This window comes from Psittacula echo (assembly GCF_963264785.1).
Source record: "Psittacula echo genome assembly, chromosome: 2".
In the NCBI taxonomy this organism is placed as follows: Eukaryota; Metazoa; Chordata; class Aves; order Psittaciformes; family Psittacidae; genus Psittacula; species Psittacula echo.
The window spans coordinates 55,658,856-55,674,947 of record NC_137737.1 but is presented as its reverse complement, the minus strand read 5'-3'; the positions used below and the strand labels follow the sequence as shown (position 1 = coordinate 55,674,947).

Sequence of the window (16,092 nt, the reverse complement as noted above, 5' to 3'; positions counted from 1 at the left end):
CATGTGGATGATATAGGACCTATAGGAAAACCTTTGTAACAGATGGAGCCTAGGAGGAATATCCACAGCATTTTACATGGTGTCTGATGTTAATGTGTGAGAAACCCAGTAACTCCTGGCTTCATGCCATGTGCAGTTAAGTCACTTAGTCACCAGGACTGTCTTTGTAGGTCACCTCTTCAGTCAGTTGAGAGAGATGGGGCATCTCTAGGATCCTCCTCCCATACCAGACGTGTTGACTTCACCCTGGAAAGGCTTGTGAGTGAGAGGAAGAGCAGTGACTCTGCTTCCAGCCCAGATGCCTCATTTGGGCAGCTGAAGTCATTTGGAATGAATGTAGGCATAAGGATTTTATTAACCATAGGGGAATTGTAAAGCAAGCCTCTATACACTATGTATGTTGCTACCTGAAAGTGTCCTAAACCTGAGAGTACCTCAGTCTTATAGTCCTCTTTGATCTGAAGAGAAAATCAGTCAGCTGAATGTCTGTCCTTTCTGTTTGGCAGCTCATTGGAAGTCAGGCAGCTTTCTGCTCTGCCACGGTCTCCCCAGCCAGTGGCACCTTAGGCCCAAATGAAGAAAAAGAATTCTGCATACAGCTGTCAGCTAACATCCTGGTAGGTTTAAAACTGATGCTATTTTATCAAAACAGCAACAGTGGCGTTCTCATCTTGGCTCCATCTGGCAAAAGGAAGGATTTCTATATACAAAACATAATGCTAATTCTTCTGTACAATATCTCTGAAATTGCTTTGCTTAGAGGTACCATGGTTGAAGACAAGAATTAACGCAGTCCACAGAGTATGCATTTTTCTACCCTCTTTGTTTCTCAGCTGTTCTTGTTTTCTTGCTTTCTTGAATGCCTATTCAGTTATAATGCTTATCTTTTTTTCTTGGAGCATACAGATCCTTCCTTTGGTTTATTCCAAATGAAATGGAGAAGACTGGCGTAGATATTATCATTGAATGATTTGAGTTGGAAGGGACCTTAAAGGCCATCTAGTTCCAAGCCCACTGCCTTGGGCAAGGACACTTTCCACTAGACCAGGTTACTCAAAGCTCCATCCAACCTGTTTGGGTTTGTTTGTCTTTTGAGATGTGTACTCTTATCTATAATGCATTTGGTTTTCTGAATGCAGATGGGGTTAGGACATTTCGACATTTGAAAATTTAAAAGGAGCTGATGGGACTAAGAGTCTGCAAAATAGGGCATAGACTGCAGAGTTTAAAAACTTCAGGACTTCAGCCATAGGCCTGAATTAATGCAACTAAATAAAGGAGCTTCCTATAGGTATGGTGTATTAGTTCCCATTACAGCTACTGGAGATGTAAGTTTCATTTATTAGCTTAAAAGTAGGTGTTCAGTCCTATCAGATATGCCCTAGCAGATCCCAGATACCCATGTCTGGTGTATGTGGCATAGAATCCCAGTAAATGCAAGCCTTCTTCATAGAAAGCTGGAAGGTCAACAGGACACACTGAACATCTGAAAGGGCATTTCGCATGTGGTTGGAGAACTGAATGCCATCCAAGGCACCTATGAGAAAGCTGAGCTAGATGCCTAAGTATCATTAATAAATCACTGGAGATTTAGAGCTCATGTTTGGAGTTCATCTTTGTAGACGAACTCAAGGGCTCACATTTAGGGAGTTAGCATTTAGACATCTGAATGGGAGCTTAATCCCAGTCCGTAATTTTATGCAGGATGCACTGATTCATATATTGATAAGGCAAAAGAAAACAGTAATGTTGAACTAGCCAGAGATTGGGACACATAACTCATCCTACAAGTCCTGCTTTAAACCCAGGTAAAAATAAAACCTTAAGTTTGGAAGATTATTTAAGCATAACCATAAGCAATTAATGCTTAGATCTTCAACACTTGCAATATGGGAATTGTGTCAAAAATCACTAATGGAGCACTTTTAGGCTTATAGACTGATGTGGGTGCAAAGCCAAGAAACAACCACAACTTTTCTTACCTTGGTACTGCTTTCTAAGCAACTCTGATGTTAGCAGAAAAATGCACTTAAAACAATTCAATAAAACTTTTCCCAATTCTATTATAGTTCTGGTTTCAATCCAGTGAAGTTTATACACGTTTTCTAAATAAGTTTCTTAAAGCTGCCTGTCCGCTGTGTCATTTGCTTCATTTGCAAGGAAACTTGACTCTTTGCCTTTCAGGGTGAGCTGAAAGACCTTGCCCTTTCCTGTAGCATAGAAGATATGGTTGAACCCCTCTTTCTGAGCATTTGTGGAGAAGTAAAAGGACTGCATGTCACCTACGCAGTACCTTCTGACAGTGGAGTTGCCAGGTAAATCAAGGGTTTGCCCTGAAGTGAACAAAAATTACTTCTTCCTAAAACAAAAATACAATGGCGAGAGAGGAAACACTTACATATGTAAACGTCATTCCTCCTCCTGCTGTAGGCAGCAAGGATAGTAAAATGTCCTGGGAAAATTCACTGAAGGTGCCCATTTGAAAAAAAGGTACTTGGTTTACACCCTAGCTGAATTCATCATCTTCATAAGCCTAAGAGAAGACTGGAGAAGAGCACTGCTCCCCACTGTTTAACTGAAACAGATTAAATTAGCAACTGTGAATTCATTAAATCATGAATAATAGATCAGTGTGAAGTCAACAGCACAACTGCACATTAGGGGAACTCATGTTCATGTTTTGTGTCTGTTCTCCCTTGTGCTCCTGGCACTTGTCACGGCAACTGGTAAGTTATGCTTTTGTGGATAAACAGCAGGAAAAATTACCTTTCTCCCTGGTAACTTAAGAGTGAGGACTCTGAAGTCTCTCACATGTTCGTAACAGCTATTTTGTGTAATGCCAAAAGTTTGCGAATTCAACTCTTAGATGTGAATTTAGAATTACAGAATTATACCCAAGACCCTGTATTTTGTACCATTAAGTTTTGTTGTTACACTGTGAGACATGATGTTAAAGAAAGATGAATATACTTCACTCTACCTTGATATATGTGACTGATTTTTATTTTATTTCTCTGATATGTAGCATCATTACTGTCTTTTGGAATATGCTTATCTTTATATATTGTTAAATAAGCAAAAATGGCTTTAATTTGGTAGGTTGGCATATGTTATACATGTGATAAAGATCTTACCCAAAATAAATCTTTACATGAATAGAAGTGAAAAAATGAAAAGCAGTAAATGCTGATGACAAAATTCATAGGCTGCATGGTCCTTAGACACGCTTCATCACAATCATGTTGCATCTTGCACATTTTCAAACTATCGAAATTACCTGTGGCATAAAAAAATAAGACTTATGCTTTAATATGAATGTAATTTTGTCTGACAGTGATGAAAGACAAATGCCACAAAGTCCGTGTGATCTTCTGTTGGACTTTGGATCTGAAGTTGCATTCAAAGCCATAGTAAAGCGTCAGCTAATTCTTACCAACCACACTGGAATCAGTGCTCCATTCAAGCTAGAAGCTGAATATTTCACTGGCTATTCACTTACTCCAGAACAAGGATTCTGCCCGTAAGTCTTGCTTTTCTGCATAATGACTCCAATACTAGTTTAGGTCTGGATTAAATCTGAAATTGGGATAGAGTGCTATTGCCTCTGTCATGAGATACACTTTCTGCAGTGTTCTGGTGGGGTTTTTTAAGCTCTTACCCTGACTGTGGTAATGAAACCTGTTGGTGAGATTTCTTGCAGAAACCAACAGTTTGCAATTCAAGGACAGAAGATTTAGCTGGTGCAAATGGTGAACACTCTTATTGGCAATGGACATAAGCTGGTTTACACTGGCCAAGATTCTGTTGTGTTAGATTATAAACAGAGTCTTACAACTCTCAGGTTGATTCACTCTTAAGGATGCTACTGTCAAAAAATGCCTTGCAGGCAATCCTTCAGGTTATAATGGACACTAATTTGAGTCAAGTAGAGCTGTTACATTAGCAGAGTCCTTCTCATCTCCCACAAGTGGCTTTTTTAATTTTTTTAAGCCCCTCAAGCTATTTGATGAAAAGAAGAGGACCCATTTCAATACATGCAGCCAGAAGAGCACGGTCAGGTAGGGTAATAGCTGTTAATCCCTTGGTGGACAGAAGGCAAGAGCCACCTGGCTAATGTATTCAGCATTAAATGTGTCAGTCACATTATTTGATTCTGGAAGTATCTGGCTAAGTCTGCAACTGTTAAATGACTTAGTTCCTCAGTGCATTATTGAGTTTGAAAGCACACATTGCACAAGCATTAGGTCAACTTCTCTCTTCCCCTTGCTTCTTTTCTCTCTCTCCACCCCCAAAATGCTGCTTTCTCTCTCCCACTCTCTATCTTTCTCCCTCTCTTTCCTCTTATTTTTCTTGAAAACAGCAGACTGGAACAAAGATGAGTGATTCTGGTGATAGTTCACTCCCAGAATCGCTCTCAGCACACAGTATGGATGACATGCATAACATTTGGCTATTTCTTTCCTACACAGTCTTCCAATGCCACCACAGCAGACTTTTCTCTCTCAAGCCCTTTCATATACCTTCCCTGCTGTGGGGAAGAACAGAGCAGTTCTATACAGCAGAACCCATCTATCATTTCTGATGCATTGTACTGAAAAACAGTAATATTTGGAGCCACATGAGACCCAGGGAGGGGGGAAGTGGGAGAAAAATGCTATAATGTGTGGTTGTGTGTTCTGTATCCAAAATAAAACTTGGACATATTGGTACCTTGCCATAGTGTTTGGTATCTGTTACAAAGACAGAGCTTTTCAGCTGTTGAATTAGGACTTACTATTGGAAGAATGCTGTTCTGACAGATTCCATGCAATCTTATTGATTTATAAGGCTAGGTGACTCAGAATATGGAAAGGCTTTGCTCTTTGTAATTCATTCTTTGTGTTGCAGAGCACACAGAGGTAATCAGGCAGCTGCTAACAGAACAACCAGTTAGCACAAGCTTTAGCTTATTTTTCTCAAACTGAGGGTGTTTTCATGTAACCATTTAGTCCCTTGCATATCCCAAAAAGTCCTGGATCAGGCTGCTGAAAGGGAGTCCTATAAAATAATCTGTGTGAGAACTAACTCCCAAAATCTGATTATGACCCACTGCAGAAGGGAGCTTGGGTAAAATGGCATGAATGTGGGTTGTGTCAATGATCCCAGGTGGGTTTTTTTGAAGCCAGTGAGGTTAGGCTGATTAACACCAGCTAAAAATATGGTCCTATATATTCTTTGAAAGACTTTGTTCCATTTCCTCAGAAGTCATCAAATGCTTCTTTGCTATGCTCCTTCAGAGTTTGCTACAGCGCTGCTCTCTCATGGGAAGGGAGTAGCTTTCCATATACAACCTTCCACAGGAACTCTGAAAGCCTTCCAGCATCTAATCGTAGAAATAACAGCTTACAACAATATGTGGGGAGAGTACCGGGATGATCTTGTCTGTAAGGTAGGTGGGGCTTCAGTTTTAAGTGAAGAATTGCTATGGCACATTTTACACCAATTATATTTTCCAGATTCCTTTCTGTTAAAAATACTCTTTCAGCTTGTTGGGACTTGTGTAAAAATTAGGGTATATATTTCTCTACCACTACCTTCAATAAGGGACAAGTGTTTTCTCTTACAGAGCGTGGCTTAGTTCTGGGGTAACGTGTTGATCTCTTGAGAGATTTTCATGTGCCTTTAAAATGACTGGAGCAGTTTTGATTTATAAAATCTGTTTGGTAGCTGGCCAGTGCACTACTCTGCTCTACCAATGTAATATATTGTGTTGTATGGAAAAGCCACAGGAAAGCTGACAAATGCAGTCTCCTGCTGAGAAGAGCTTTCATTAGTGTATGAACTAGATATTGTCAAAAGAACCAATAAAAAAATATTTGAAAATCTAATAATTTTTCAAAATGTATTTTTAACCACAGAACTAAAGTTTGATCTTGATTCTAATAGCAACAATTCTTTTTTTAATAGGTGGGAGACTTACAACCTAAATTAATTCCTATGCAAATGACTGTGAAAGGCTGTCCAATCTTCCTGCAGCTGACAGGACCACAAACAAAGTCTCCTATAATCAGGTATAGTGCAAATTACCGTTTAAGAATTAAATACGGTTGGACTATAGCCAACACACACACCTGTTCCCATCTTTTTGTGATATAATGAGGTTAGCAAAGTGACTGTCAAAGTACAGTTTCTGCTTCTATAACACAAATACACTTGGCTCTGCCAGCACAATTAGAAAAGAATCTGCATACAAGCCTTCTTAGGTTTACCAGCAATCACTGTTCTGGGCTTATAGTTGTAGAAGTTCACCCAGTCCAGCCTCACTTGATTCTGTGGAGATAGTAACTGGTACATGGTAGCAGTTATTATCATCATCATCCACAGTTCATTTCTCCCTGCCCCTTTATATAGATCAGGAGAAATGTAGCCCCAAAGGTAAATAGGGGCAGAGGTGTAGGTTTAAGCCCTCTTGTACAGCAAATTGCACCTGCATATCTGGGTAAAGGGTAAGCGTTGGTTAATGGGGACCACGAACACTTCACACTCAGCCAGCTGCCATGCAGTATGGCTACTGCTTGCTGACTTCAGAGGAGTTAACATTGAGTGTCATACTGCAGCCAAGAGCATCTGCAATGTCAGCTCTGTGTCGGGGTATAGAAAATGGATTTAGCTATATTCAACATAAAGAAAAAAGAAAAAACAACCAAAAAACAATGCCTTTTTGCACCTGGAAATGTCTGACATGGGTAACTGTCATGTAGCCATTTGTTGCCACTGCCAGGGTGTTTCATATGCCTGATTTCATGTGTTTACATTGAAGAGTCTGAGACAAGTAAGAAACTGGAAAAAAAGAGACATTAAATAATACTCTACTTCACAGTATATGCCATGCTTTACCTGATAGCCACTCTTAACAGGCTGCCAATGCAGCCAGATGTTTCCACTGTTAAACAAATCTTTAATGATTTCAGCCATCCACTCTTATTTTCTGCATGTACTGACAGCAAGGTTTCCCCCCTCAGGTTTGGCACTCATGTCTCTGGAGGGTCTCCTGTCTTTCGGAGGGTCCAGCTCAACAATCCCACTCCCTTTGGTAAGAATGACTTTTGTACGGCAACCATTGACACCCAGAGGGTGTCATCGAAGGACCCTTAACATGTTAATTAACAGGCCTACCTGTTTCCTAATCAAGATAGGTTTTGTAAAAATAATAATAGTATATAAAAGAGTGTCTAAGCTGTTTTCTAACTTAGTACAGAACAATAATACATGTTGTCAGGCCTTTATGTCCATAGTAGTATTTATCATTATGGCATTACTGCCAAGAATATTAGTTTGTGTTCTGTAACCGTAAAGCAGGTAAGCTCCAGCCAGGGTGTAGTAGAATATACGTAGTTGACTCCATGTGTTTGTTACTGTGGAATGGCACATCCAATCCGGATGTGCCTGGGGTTTCACTCCTTGAAATAATGGCAATTCAGGATTTTCCACCCTGTTTTTGTGAATCTCTCAGCACTAACCCTGGTTAATCAGATGTGCTACCTGCTTCTTAGTGGCATCATCTGGCTCTTCCGTGTTTAGCCTTCATTTCTTGAGTGAGATATTAAACTCTTCAGAGCAAAGATCAATCACTTTTTTTTTTTTTCCTGAATGCTACCAAACACATCTGCTTAACAAACAAAATGCTCATAATTTATTTAATGTTATTAACAGTATAGGTTAGGACCTACATGGCCAAGCCATAAGAAGAGCACAGTACGCGTGATCTTAAATCCTTTCAGTTTACAGCAAAAATGGAAAGCTTAAGATATGCTTCAACACAAATCTGGTTGCTAGACATAAATGCATTCCTTGATGCAGCTAAGAGATGAGTCTTCTCAGTGACCAGTAATTGTCCTTTCTCCTTTTCAATTCAGACATCCGACTGGACTGGAAAGTTTACAACCAAGAACAAGATGATAACAAACTAGTGGACCTGTTAATGTTCTTTGAAGATCCTTTTCCTCTTAACACAGATGAAAATGAGGCTGGATCAACTGGTAGCACCTCAGAGTCAGAGATCGTGTTAAAGTTGGATCAGTCTACCATTCCCCGCGGAAGCATTTATCCAGTTTTGCAAACCACCGATGAGGTCAGCTGTTAGTCTGTTTTTCATCCTGCTGCTGAGATACATGATGGGTTTCTTGGCATGAAAGGTTGAAAACAATAACATGAGATATAACTTGTAACTAAGAGCTGGATTGTTAAAAGAAATGCAGCTCCTCTCACACTCAAAAAAACCAATACATGAGCAGATGGCCATTGGTATTAGCAATCAGTTTACAGAATGAGCTGTAAGCAAATAGCTCTTCAGCTTATGCTTCTCTTAGAACTACTAAAGAAGCTGCTGAGGTACTTCTTAAAACACTGTCTTTGAAAAACTAATGCCACTTTTACATGAAAGTGTTAGGGTGACTTAAACTCCTTAATCTGGCTCTGCTATTCTTATGGGGACTTTATGGTGTCAATGTGTGAGGTAGTCAGGGAGCAGAATCTAACCTGCAAAGTTCAAATTGCAGGTAATGATATGGAGGTATTTACCCTAGTGCTAAAAGTGGATTGGTTCTGTTAGATGCTACCATGTTCTAAGAGAACATTACATGTGAAGTTTAATTATAATATGACAAATTACCTTCTTGAAGGGCTGGGAATGCCAAGAAGATACCATGCAGGATATGTGTATTTCTCTGGAAAAAGCTTTACAAAAAAGATACTAAAATCTCATTTTCTCTGCTTCAGCTCAGAAGGCATAGTTGTTTTGAATACACCTCTAACCTTTCTTGGGAAACAAGGGAACATTATTGCTCTAGAGTGCTGGTTTGTATAACTGGCCAGAGACAACACAGCTGAGTGCTTCTCTGGGGAGAACAGGACCCAGGCATGCACGTTTTCCAAGTTGTTCAGGAGCTGTTTCAAGACAGCAAACCTATGCATGAAAAAAATTGATGTACAGGACACATCCACATGTCCAGCTTTTGTGCCAGAAAGAAGGAAGCTGAAGCTGGCCATGCTTACTGACTAGTGCAGCAGTTCCCTGTTCACTCAAATTCCTATTTTGCAGCGTAACAGTTTTAACCATTCCCCACCCTTGTGTCCCTGCAGTGTTCAGGCTCTGACAGCAAAGAGAATGAAACCATCACCCAAGGACCCACAGTGCAGAAACTCGTCTCTGTACTTGTACGACCTCATGAAGGGGTTCCTGCAGACAGCCCCTACTCCATTACTCCAAGACAGATAGTAAGATTTTACACTTCCTTTATGCTAAGATTTAGCATATTTTCTGCAGGACAGAAGAGACAGAGGAGGAGGAGGTAGCATTGGTTTGAGGTAGAGGCTACTAAACAGTGAAACAGTAGGCTAGGAGGCTTTGGGATCTTGAAGATGACCATGAGAAGAGTTTTCAAAGTCAACAGAGAAAAGAAAGTGTCCTACCTACATTTGAGCCGTTAACTGATGACTGGAATTAAGTGTTCAGTTGTACTAGGCACTCTAGAGTGGCATCTCTAGTCCTCTTACTTGGGTTGCCTTGGTGAAATGTGTGGCATTTGGTGAGAGGCATCCAGCCTAAAGCTTTGGAAGGGTGTCATTTAACCAGGGCAGATTTGCTAAGTAGATGTGGCAGAACTAGAAAGGAGGCTGCTGCTCTGTAGACGACTCTTTTGGATAAACTGTTGTAACCCAAAGTACTTCAAAAGTAATTGTGCAAATAGGGGCCACAGTGTCACAATTTCTTACGAATAAGCTAAAGCAAAGACAACACTGGAAAGATCTCACTGAGGGACAGGGTTGCCCGAAACATCAGTATGACAATTTTAATTCCTAATATTAGCAAGCTTTTTGCCAAAGAGCTTCAGTTACAAGTTAGAATGAGCTAAAAATTACATAAAAGAAATAATTACAGAGATGGCATCTCAAATAAATGAAGCCCATGGCCAACTCTGGGGTTATTTGGGCTGAGATAGTTCCAATAAACAAGTGCTGTGTTATGGAGGCAGACTCTGTCAGAGCAGCCAGCAGCTGGGTTTACCCCTGTGGAATGGAGCTGATGCCTGTAGAGTCATTCAGGTTGTCCTCTGCAGAAACATTCTCCATGATTCTGCTATTGCTCCAGGAAGGTCTGTTAGCTCAGGTGCTGTGCAGCCGAGCCAGCCAGAGCTGGTTTATATCCACATCTGAACAGCTAAGCTCTCTGACCACAATGCACAGATCATGCAGTGTTGTATGACATGACAGAGCTCACTAGCTCTGTTCTGGCCCTGGTAGACTTTAGGCAAAGCTCTCTTACACTCCTCAACACTCTGAGCAGGGGAATACGGTGCAAGGAGAGCTGAGCTAGTTTTGCCACTACTGAATGTAGGTTCAACAACAGCAAACATCTCACCCAGTGGTCACATGCAAGGGGGGAGTTTGCGTCTGCACAGCAGGAGCCTGAAAGCAGTACACATCATGTGGCCCCTGAGCTTACAAACTTGGCTAAATGTGAATTGGCTCTCTAGGGAGATGGCGAAAGTTTTTCTGCAGCAATAGTAGGATTTAACCATAACATGTATAATGCATCTAAAGAAAACAGGATCTATTGAACCTGTAAATCCCAGAAAATCTGCCGTAGCTGACTGGTGTATTTGATTACATTCCCTGCTTTCATGTAAAATAAAAAATCAGCAAAGAGTAAACTGAACTGTAAAATACTCTGAAGTCACACTTGTAACTCTTTAAAAAATGCTTCTTCTATCTGTGAGCATTGTCAGTTGTGGGAGAATCATCTGAGTTAGCCATGGGGTAAGAGTGGGCGGAACTGGGTGTTTTTAAAAACAAACACATATGTTTGTGTACTTAGAGAGTTGGTCTGTGACTATCCTTAAACTCTGATGATAAAGAGTGGCTGCACTGATATTTGCAGCTGAAATAATTGTCGGTTTTGTTGTCACATGTTGTCATTTTGTTGCTTGCGCAACTCAGTTTTAGCTGCTCAGTGCTAAGAAGGATGCTTGCGTAATCCCAGGCAGCTCCCTGCACTACTGAACCGTTGTCTCTCGACTGCAGGTGGTTCCAGGAGGTGGCAGCATCTCCGTTTGCATTTCCTTCACCCCACACGTACTCCCAGAGACTGCGACTGAAGTGCAGTGTGAAGGGTTTGTTCTCGGTTTCATGAGTTTAGATGACAAGGTAAACTGACTATCACGGCAAGGCTAAAGATCACAGAGTCATAGGATGGTTTGTGTTGGAAGGGACCTTAAAGCTTATCCAGTTCCAACCCCCAGCTATAGGCAGGGACACCTTCTGCTAGACCAAGTTGCTCCAAGCCCCATCCAACCTGGCCTTGAACACTGCCAGGGATGGGGCAGCCACAGCTTCGCTGGGCAACCTGTGCCAGTGCCTCACCACCCTCACAGTAAAGGACTTCTTCCTAATATTGAATCTAAATCCACCCTCTTTCAGTTTAAAGCCATTCTCCCTTGTCCTATCACTACATGCACTTGTAAAAAGCCCCTCTCCAGATTTCTTGTCATCCCCCTTTAGGCACTGAAAGCTGCTCTTCTCCAGGAAGCCTTCTCTTCTCCAAGCTGAACAAGCCCAGCTCTCTCAGCCTGTCTCCATAGGAGACGTGCTCCAGCCCTCAGAGCATCTTCGTGGCCTCCTCTGGACTTGCTCCAAGAGGTCCAGATGACTAGAAAAGATGACTAGAAAATAATTGTTTCCCTTCCTGTAATTTATGTACAGGCTGCTGTGTACCTGGCCAGTCTGTATAAACAGTCCTGTTCCTGCTACCCTGTTACATCCTTCCTTAACTGGGGTTGTTCATTTGTTTCATTTGCTTTGGAAGCATTGTGGGATAGGAATGTCCCCATCTTCTTACGTTGTCTGGTGCAGTAGACCCCAGACAAAAGCCCAGGATTTGAAACACTATCACAACATCAGGTTTTATTGATAACAGTAGTTAACAATGGAACTGAGACTCAGGACTGCTGAGTTCTGTTCCTGGCTCTGCATCCACCTTCCTGTGTGAACTTAGACAGCATCTTTCTCCTCTGGGAAACTTCCTCTTCCACAACTCCAGCTCAAAGGCTAATGTGAGGTTTTGAATAATGTTATATCAATTGTTCTGCAATTCTCTGATATGAATCATTGCAAAAGTGCAAGGTATAATGAATGAACGATAATAGAATATTTAATAAAAGCATCCCTGATGGGTTTTATACCTGGGGGAAGGAGTATCTGCATTAACCACAATTCAGAGTTCAACTACTGCTTAGTTTTTGCCTTTCCTTGCATGTCACCATTGTGCCTTACAAACAAGCAGAATCCTATTTTGTCTAACAGCCTCTTGGGCTAGAAGTAGGTTTGGGGTTTTATTGTTATCAGTTTATACATAATTCTGTTTTCAGCATACAAAGACAGTACCTAACAAAGTACATCGCAAGCACCACTATGAAGCACCACAGCTGCGAGTAGACTTACAAGCTTTTGTAAGGCATGCTCTGTAAGTACCCTCACTCCTATGGCTGGTACAGCCACAGAATAGATCAGCCTGGGGGAAAGGCCATTGACCAGCTCTGATTCTTTCCACTCAGGTTGAAAGTAGACATGGATCTTGACAGAGGAATGGTGTTTCATGCAATGGCAAGTGATCTCTTACCAGATCATCCTATGTTAGGAGTAAGTATTTTATGCATGGATGTATTTGGCTGGTTTGTACTATTGTGAGAATTCAGAGCTGCATGCACCTGATTTTTAAAATGCATCTTTAGTCCCAGTAGCCTCATGTTGCAGTTGTCTATATTGCACATAGGAAGATAAGTAAAACAAAAGGACTTTAAATACTTTTTAGCCAGCAATAAGAAAAACTGAGCTCAGGCAGTGCCTATTTTATGTCTTTCTCTTTCTTTGAAGAGGGGCTTGCAAGTAGAAAAATAAATATTTAATTTCAGGATAAAAGATCTGATAGAATAAGTCACTCAGAGCAGCCTAGTCAGTTCCTGTTTCTCTTGACATTCAAAGTTTTTTTAACCATATTACATTATTTATATATTGGGGAGTTTACTCAAGAAATTTTGGAAAACACAAGCAGAAAATACTGGGTTGCTTTGCGGTAAAGCCCTTCAGATCCCTGCTGATGCTGAATGAGCAGACAGACCAGCACAACCCTCTCCAGGGAATTAAAACTAACCAGTTTTGAATCATTTCTCCACCAGGTTTTGACCAATTCGGTGATGACTCAAAGTCTGAAACTCATCAATTACACTAAGGTTCCTCTGTACTTCAGGCTCCTTCTGTCTACACCCTTCAGCCTCTTCAGCACAGATCCCCAAAAGAGCACCAAAACATCCCACAGCAAGAGGGAGGAAGAAGGACAGCAACCACAACTTGTACTTTATCCACAGCAAAACATGCTGGTAGGCTCAAAAATAATAATGCTGTGCCAGGATAGTTGAGTGTAACTGTGTGTTAGCGCAGATGAACCACAAGGAAAACACAGCCAGTCTAGAAATCTCCCAGTTTCAGGGGAAATGTTGGTATATCAACAAGAGCCAACTACTGAAAGTTTGACCTCTATATTGTGGGTACAAAATGTTTTTCTGCAGTGGCCCTGATGAGCTTTTCTCATCAACTCTGACCTGGTGCAACCTCCTGCAGGAAACCCTGTAGTTTTTGGAGCTCACCTAAATCAATAGCCATATATATGCTGGCCAAATTAAAAGATTCCCAAAGGCTGCAGGCCCTTATTTTCTTACATTAGATACAGGCAACGCAAACAGAAAAAAATTGGTTTGCTTGGGGTCTACACAATGACATTAAAGGAAGCAAAGTCCAAAGACAAGAATTAGCTGGGGTGCAAAGAATCCCTAACAGTTGTATTTTTGAAGTGTGCTTCTCATTTTTTAGTGTTCATTTTGACCTGGAAGCATATCTTAATTCTGCACGTGTGGGAAGAAAGACAACTTGCATGTTTAAGACAGCTTTGGGAATATGGTATTTGTAACCTCAGGAATTTAGAACAGGAATTTGTCTTCCTAGAGACTGTTTCTCCGCTGTGGTTCAGAGAATAGCTGTTCACCTTTACACTCTATGTCTGTGTACTGGATTCATAGGAAATAGCTGTGGTTTTTCTTGAATTATAATGCTTTGTTCCAATGGGAATTTGGTTGCTGGCATTGACACCTTTGGGTTCCAATGGGAAAATGTGCATCTGGGCCTTTGAGCAATGTTTACTTTGGATTTCCTGCACATCGTGTCTTCTTATGTGATGGTCATCTGAATTCCTCTTCCCACAGGTGAAAGTGTCATTCCACACAACTCTGGAGTTACTTACGTATCAACATTTGCCAGATACCCAGCTGCTTCCTGGATTCCAAGTGCTCCAGTTTGAGAACGGAGAGCGAAAGCTGAAGTTTAATCAAAATCTGGTCATTGAATATAGTAACTGCACTACCCAGGTAAGATCAGAACCAGATCTCTGGGCCCTGAGAAGGGCCTGTGTTTTATCAGCATCTCTGTTTGGATTGCCTTAGGGTTTACTCAGCTTTGAAATATAGCCATCTCTAAATGGTGTCATCCAGTTCAAGTGAACGGCCAGGGATTTGCAAATAACTCTCCACTGAAGCTGCAGGTGACTCTGTTGAAGCTGCAGGTGACACTGGTATGGACAGAGCAGTTTTGGGTCTGAATCCTGGTGCCCCAGCTCTTTGCATAGCGTGACAGTGATGGTGATCCAACTCAATCTGAGGGCAGCATGCCCAGTCACAGTTTGACTCTCAATGTCCTTCTAAGACACGGGGTCAGGACTGTCTCAGTGATCATGCCAGCGACTGAGTCACCAAGCATTGCCTCCTGTAGTACCCGAGTGCTTCTTGAAAGTCTCCTGGGTCTGTCTAACTCATGTAGTGTGTTCACAGCCCACACACACATCTAAAGACCAGTCTCTTCCAGATGGAAAGCTATAAACTCCCCAGTGTTCAGCAGTTCCAGTACACTGCAGGCATTGGTGGGGTTTTTTGTTTGTGTTTTGTTTTGTACCAGGTATTTCTGAGGAGTGACTTGTGTAAGGTCCAAGCACCATACCTAAGATACAGTCAATTTAATAGTAATCTTGGGCAATCTGCACAAACTGAATGATTCACAGTGGGTCATGTACAGTCCTAAGGGACACTGAGATGCTGTAATGTCTGCATCTCTACAGAAAACCCAAATAAGAAGTGAGGATGTTCATTCCATGTTATTTCATTAAGATCACAGTGCCTGGTTTGAAAACCTGTCCCAAAAAAGTAAAACAAGCAACAACTTAATTCACTGAAAGCTGTAGAATGGGGAATCAACTCTATTACAAAAGAACACAGAGCAACTACTCTTGATTCAGTGCTTGAGGTTAAGAATGATCCACCTGCAGCAGATTCTATTAAAGCTCTACAAAAATCAGGTGGGTTTTTTTTCCTCCTTTCCCTTTCCTTTGTTTTTGCAGCTGGTCCCAGTGACTGCATACCTCACTGTTCCTGTTCTGAAGCTCTCCTGCCACACCGTTCATTTCAAGAACTGCTTTGTTGGACAGACCAAGACTGAACATGTCTTCCTGTGTAACAGGAGTGGCTGTAGAAGTTACTGGACTGCTTTGCTGGGTATTCTGCATTTGCAATTGGATTTCCTTGTTACATAGTTTTACTGTTCAGTGGTTTTATTTAGTAAGACTGCCTGCATTCACTCAATAGACAGCCAATATATGAGGATGTTGGCGGCAAACATATCAATCAGGTCTGCTTCTGTTTTCATGTTCTCACTTATGAGGGCTTTTTCTTTTTTTTGACATCAATGTATCTCTGTTGCTTGCAGCAGTTACTCCAGATTTAACCAAAGATTGGCTCACAACCCCTACAAGTAATAGGCATGCTTTGTTCATTCATAATACAATCCTAAGAGGCAACAAGAAGCAGCAGCTCCTCATCCATTTGGTTTGAGCTTCTGCCTAATGATGTTAAAAACAGATGGGCTTCAAAGGAAAGAGGATCAGGGCTTTATTATTTTGACATGGAGGCCACTGATCCCCTTGATTAGGGGATGAAAACAGACATGGCCACATGCAGG

The 16,092-nt window shown here is 41.3% G+C and overlaps 1 protein-coding gene across 1 annotated transcript in view; it reads left to right on the top strand.

Moving 5' to 3' along the window:
* Positions 1–16,092, top strand: part of DLEC1 (DLEC1 cilia and flagella associated protein) — a gene marked incomplete at both ends in the record, with an annotated part of 39,963 nt that overhangs the window by 20,916 nt on the left and 2,955 nt on the right. Inside the window, 15 exons of the mRNA XM_080609635.1 lie at positions 507–617; positions 2,185–2,315; positions 3,335–3,520; positions 3,991–4,058; positions 5,277–5,428; positions 5,947–6,050; positions 7,002–7,072; positions 7,896–8,110; positions 9,121–9,255; positions 11,062–11,184; positions 12,405–12,499; positions 12,591–12,675; positions 13,212–13,412; positions 14,292–14,453; positions 15,476–15,629. Of these exons, the coding sequence (XP_080465761.1) occupies positions 507–617; positions 2,185–2,315; positions 3,335–3,520; positions 3,991–4,058; positions 5,277–5,428; positions 5,947–6,050; positions 7,002–7,072; positions 7,896–8,110; positions 9,121–9,255; positions 11,062–11,184; positions 12,405–12,499; positions 12,591–12,675; positions 13,212–13,412; positions 14,292–14,453; positions 15,476–15,629 (1,993 nt within the window). The remainder of the gene's footprint in view (positions 1–506; positions 618–2,184; positions 2,316–3,334; positions 3,521–3,990; positions 4,059–5,276; positions 5,429–5,946; positions 6,051–7,001; positions 7,073–7,895; positions 8,111–9,120; positions 9,256–11,061; positions 11,185–12,404; positions 12,500–12,590; positions 12,676–13,211; positions 13,413–14,291; positions 14,454–15,475; positions 15,630–16,092) is intronic.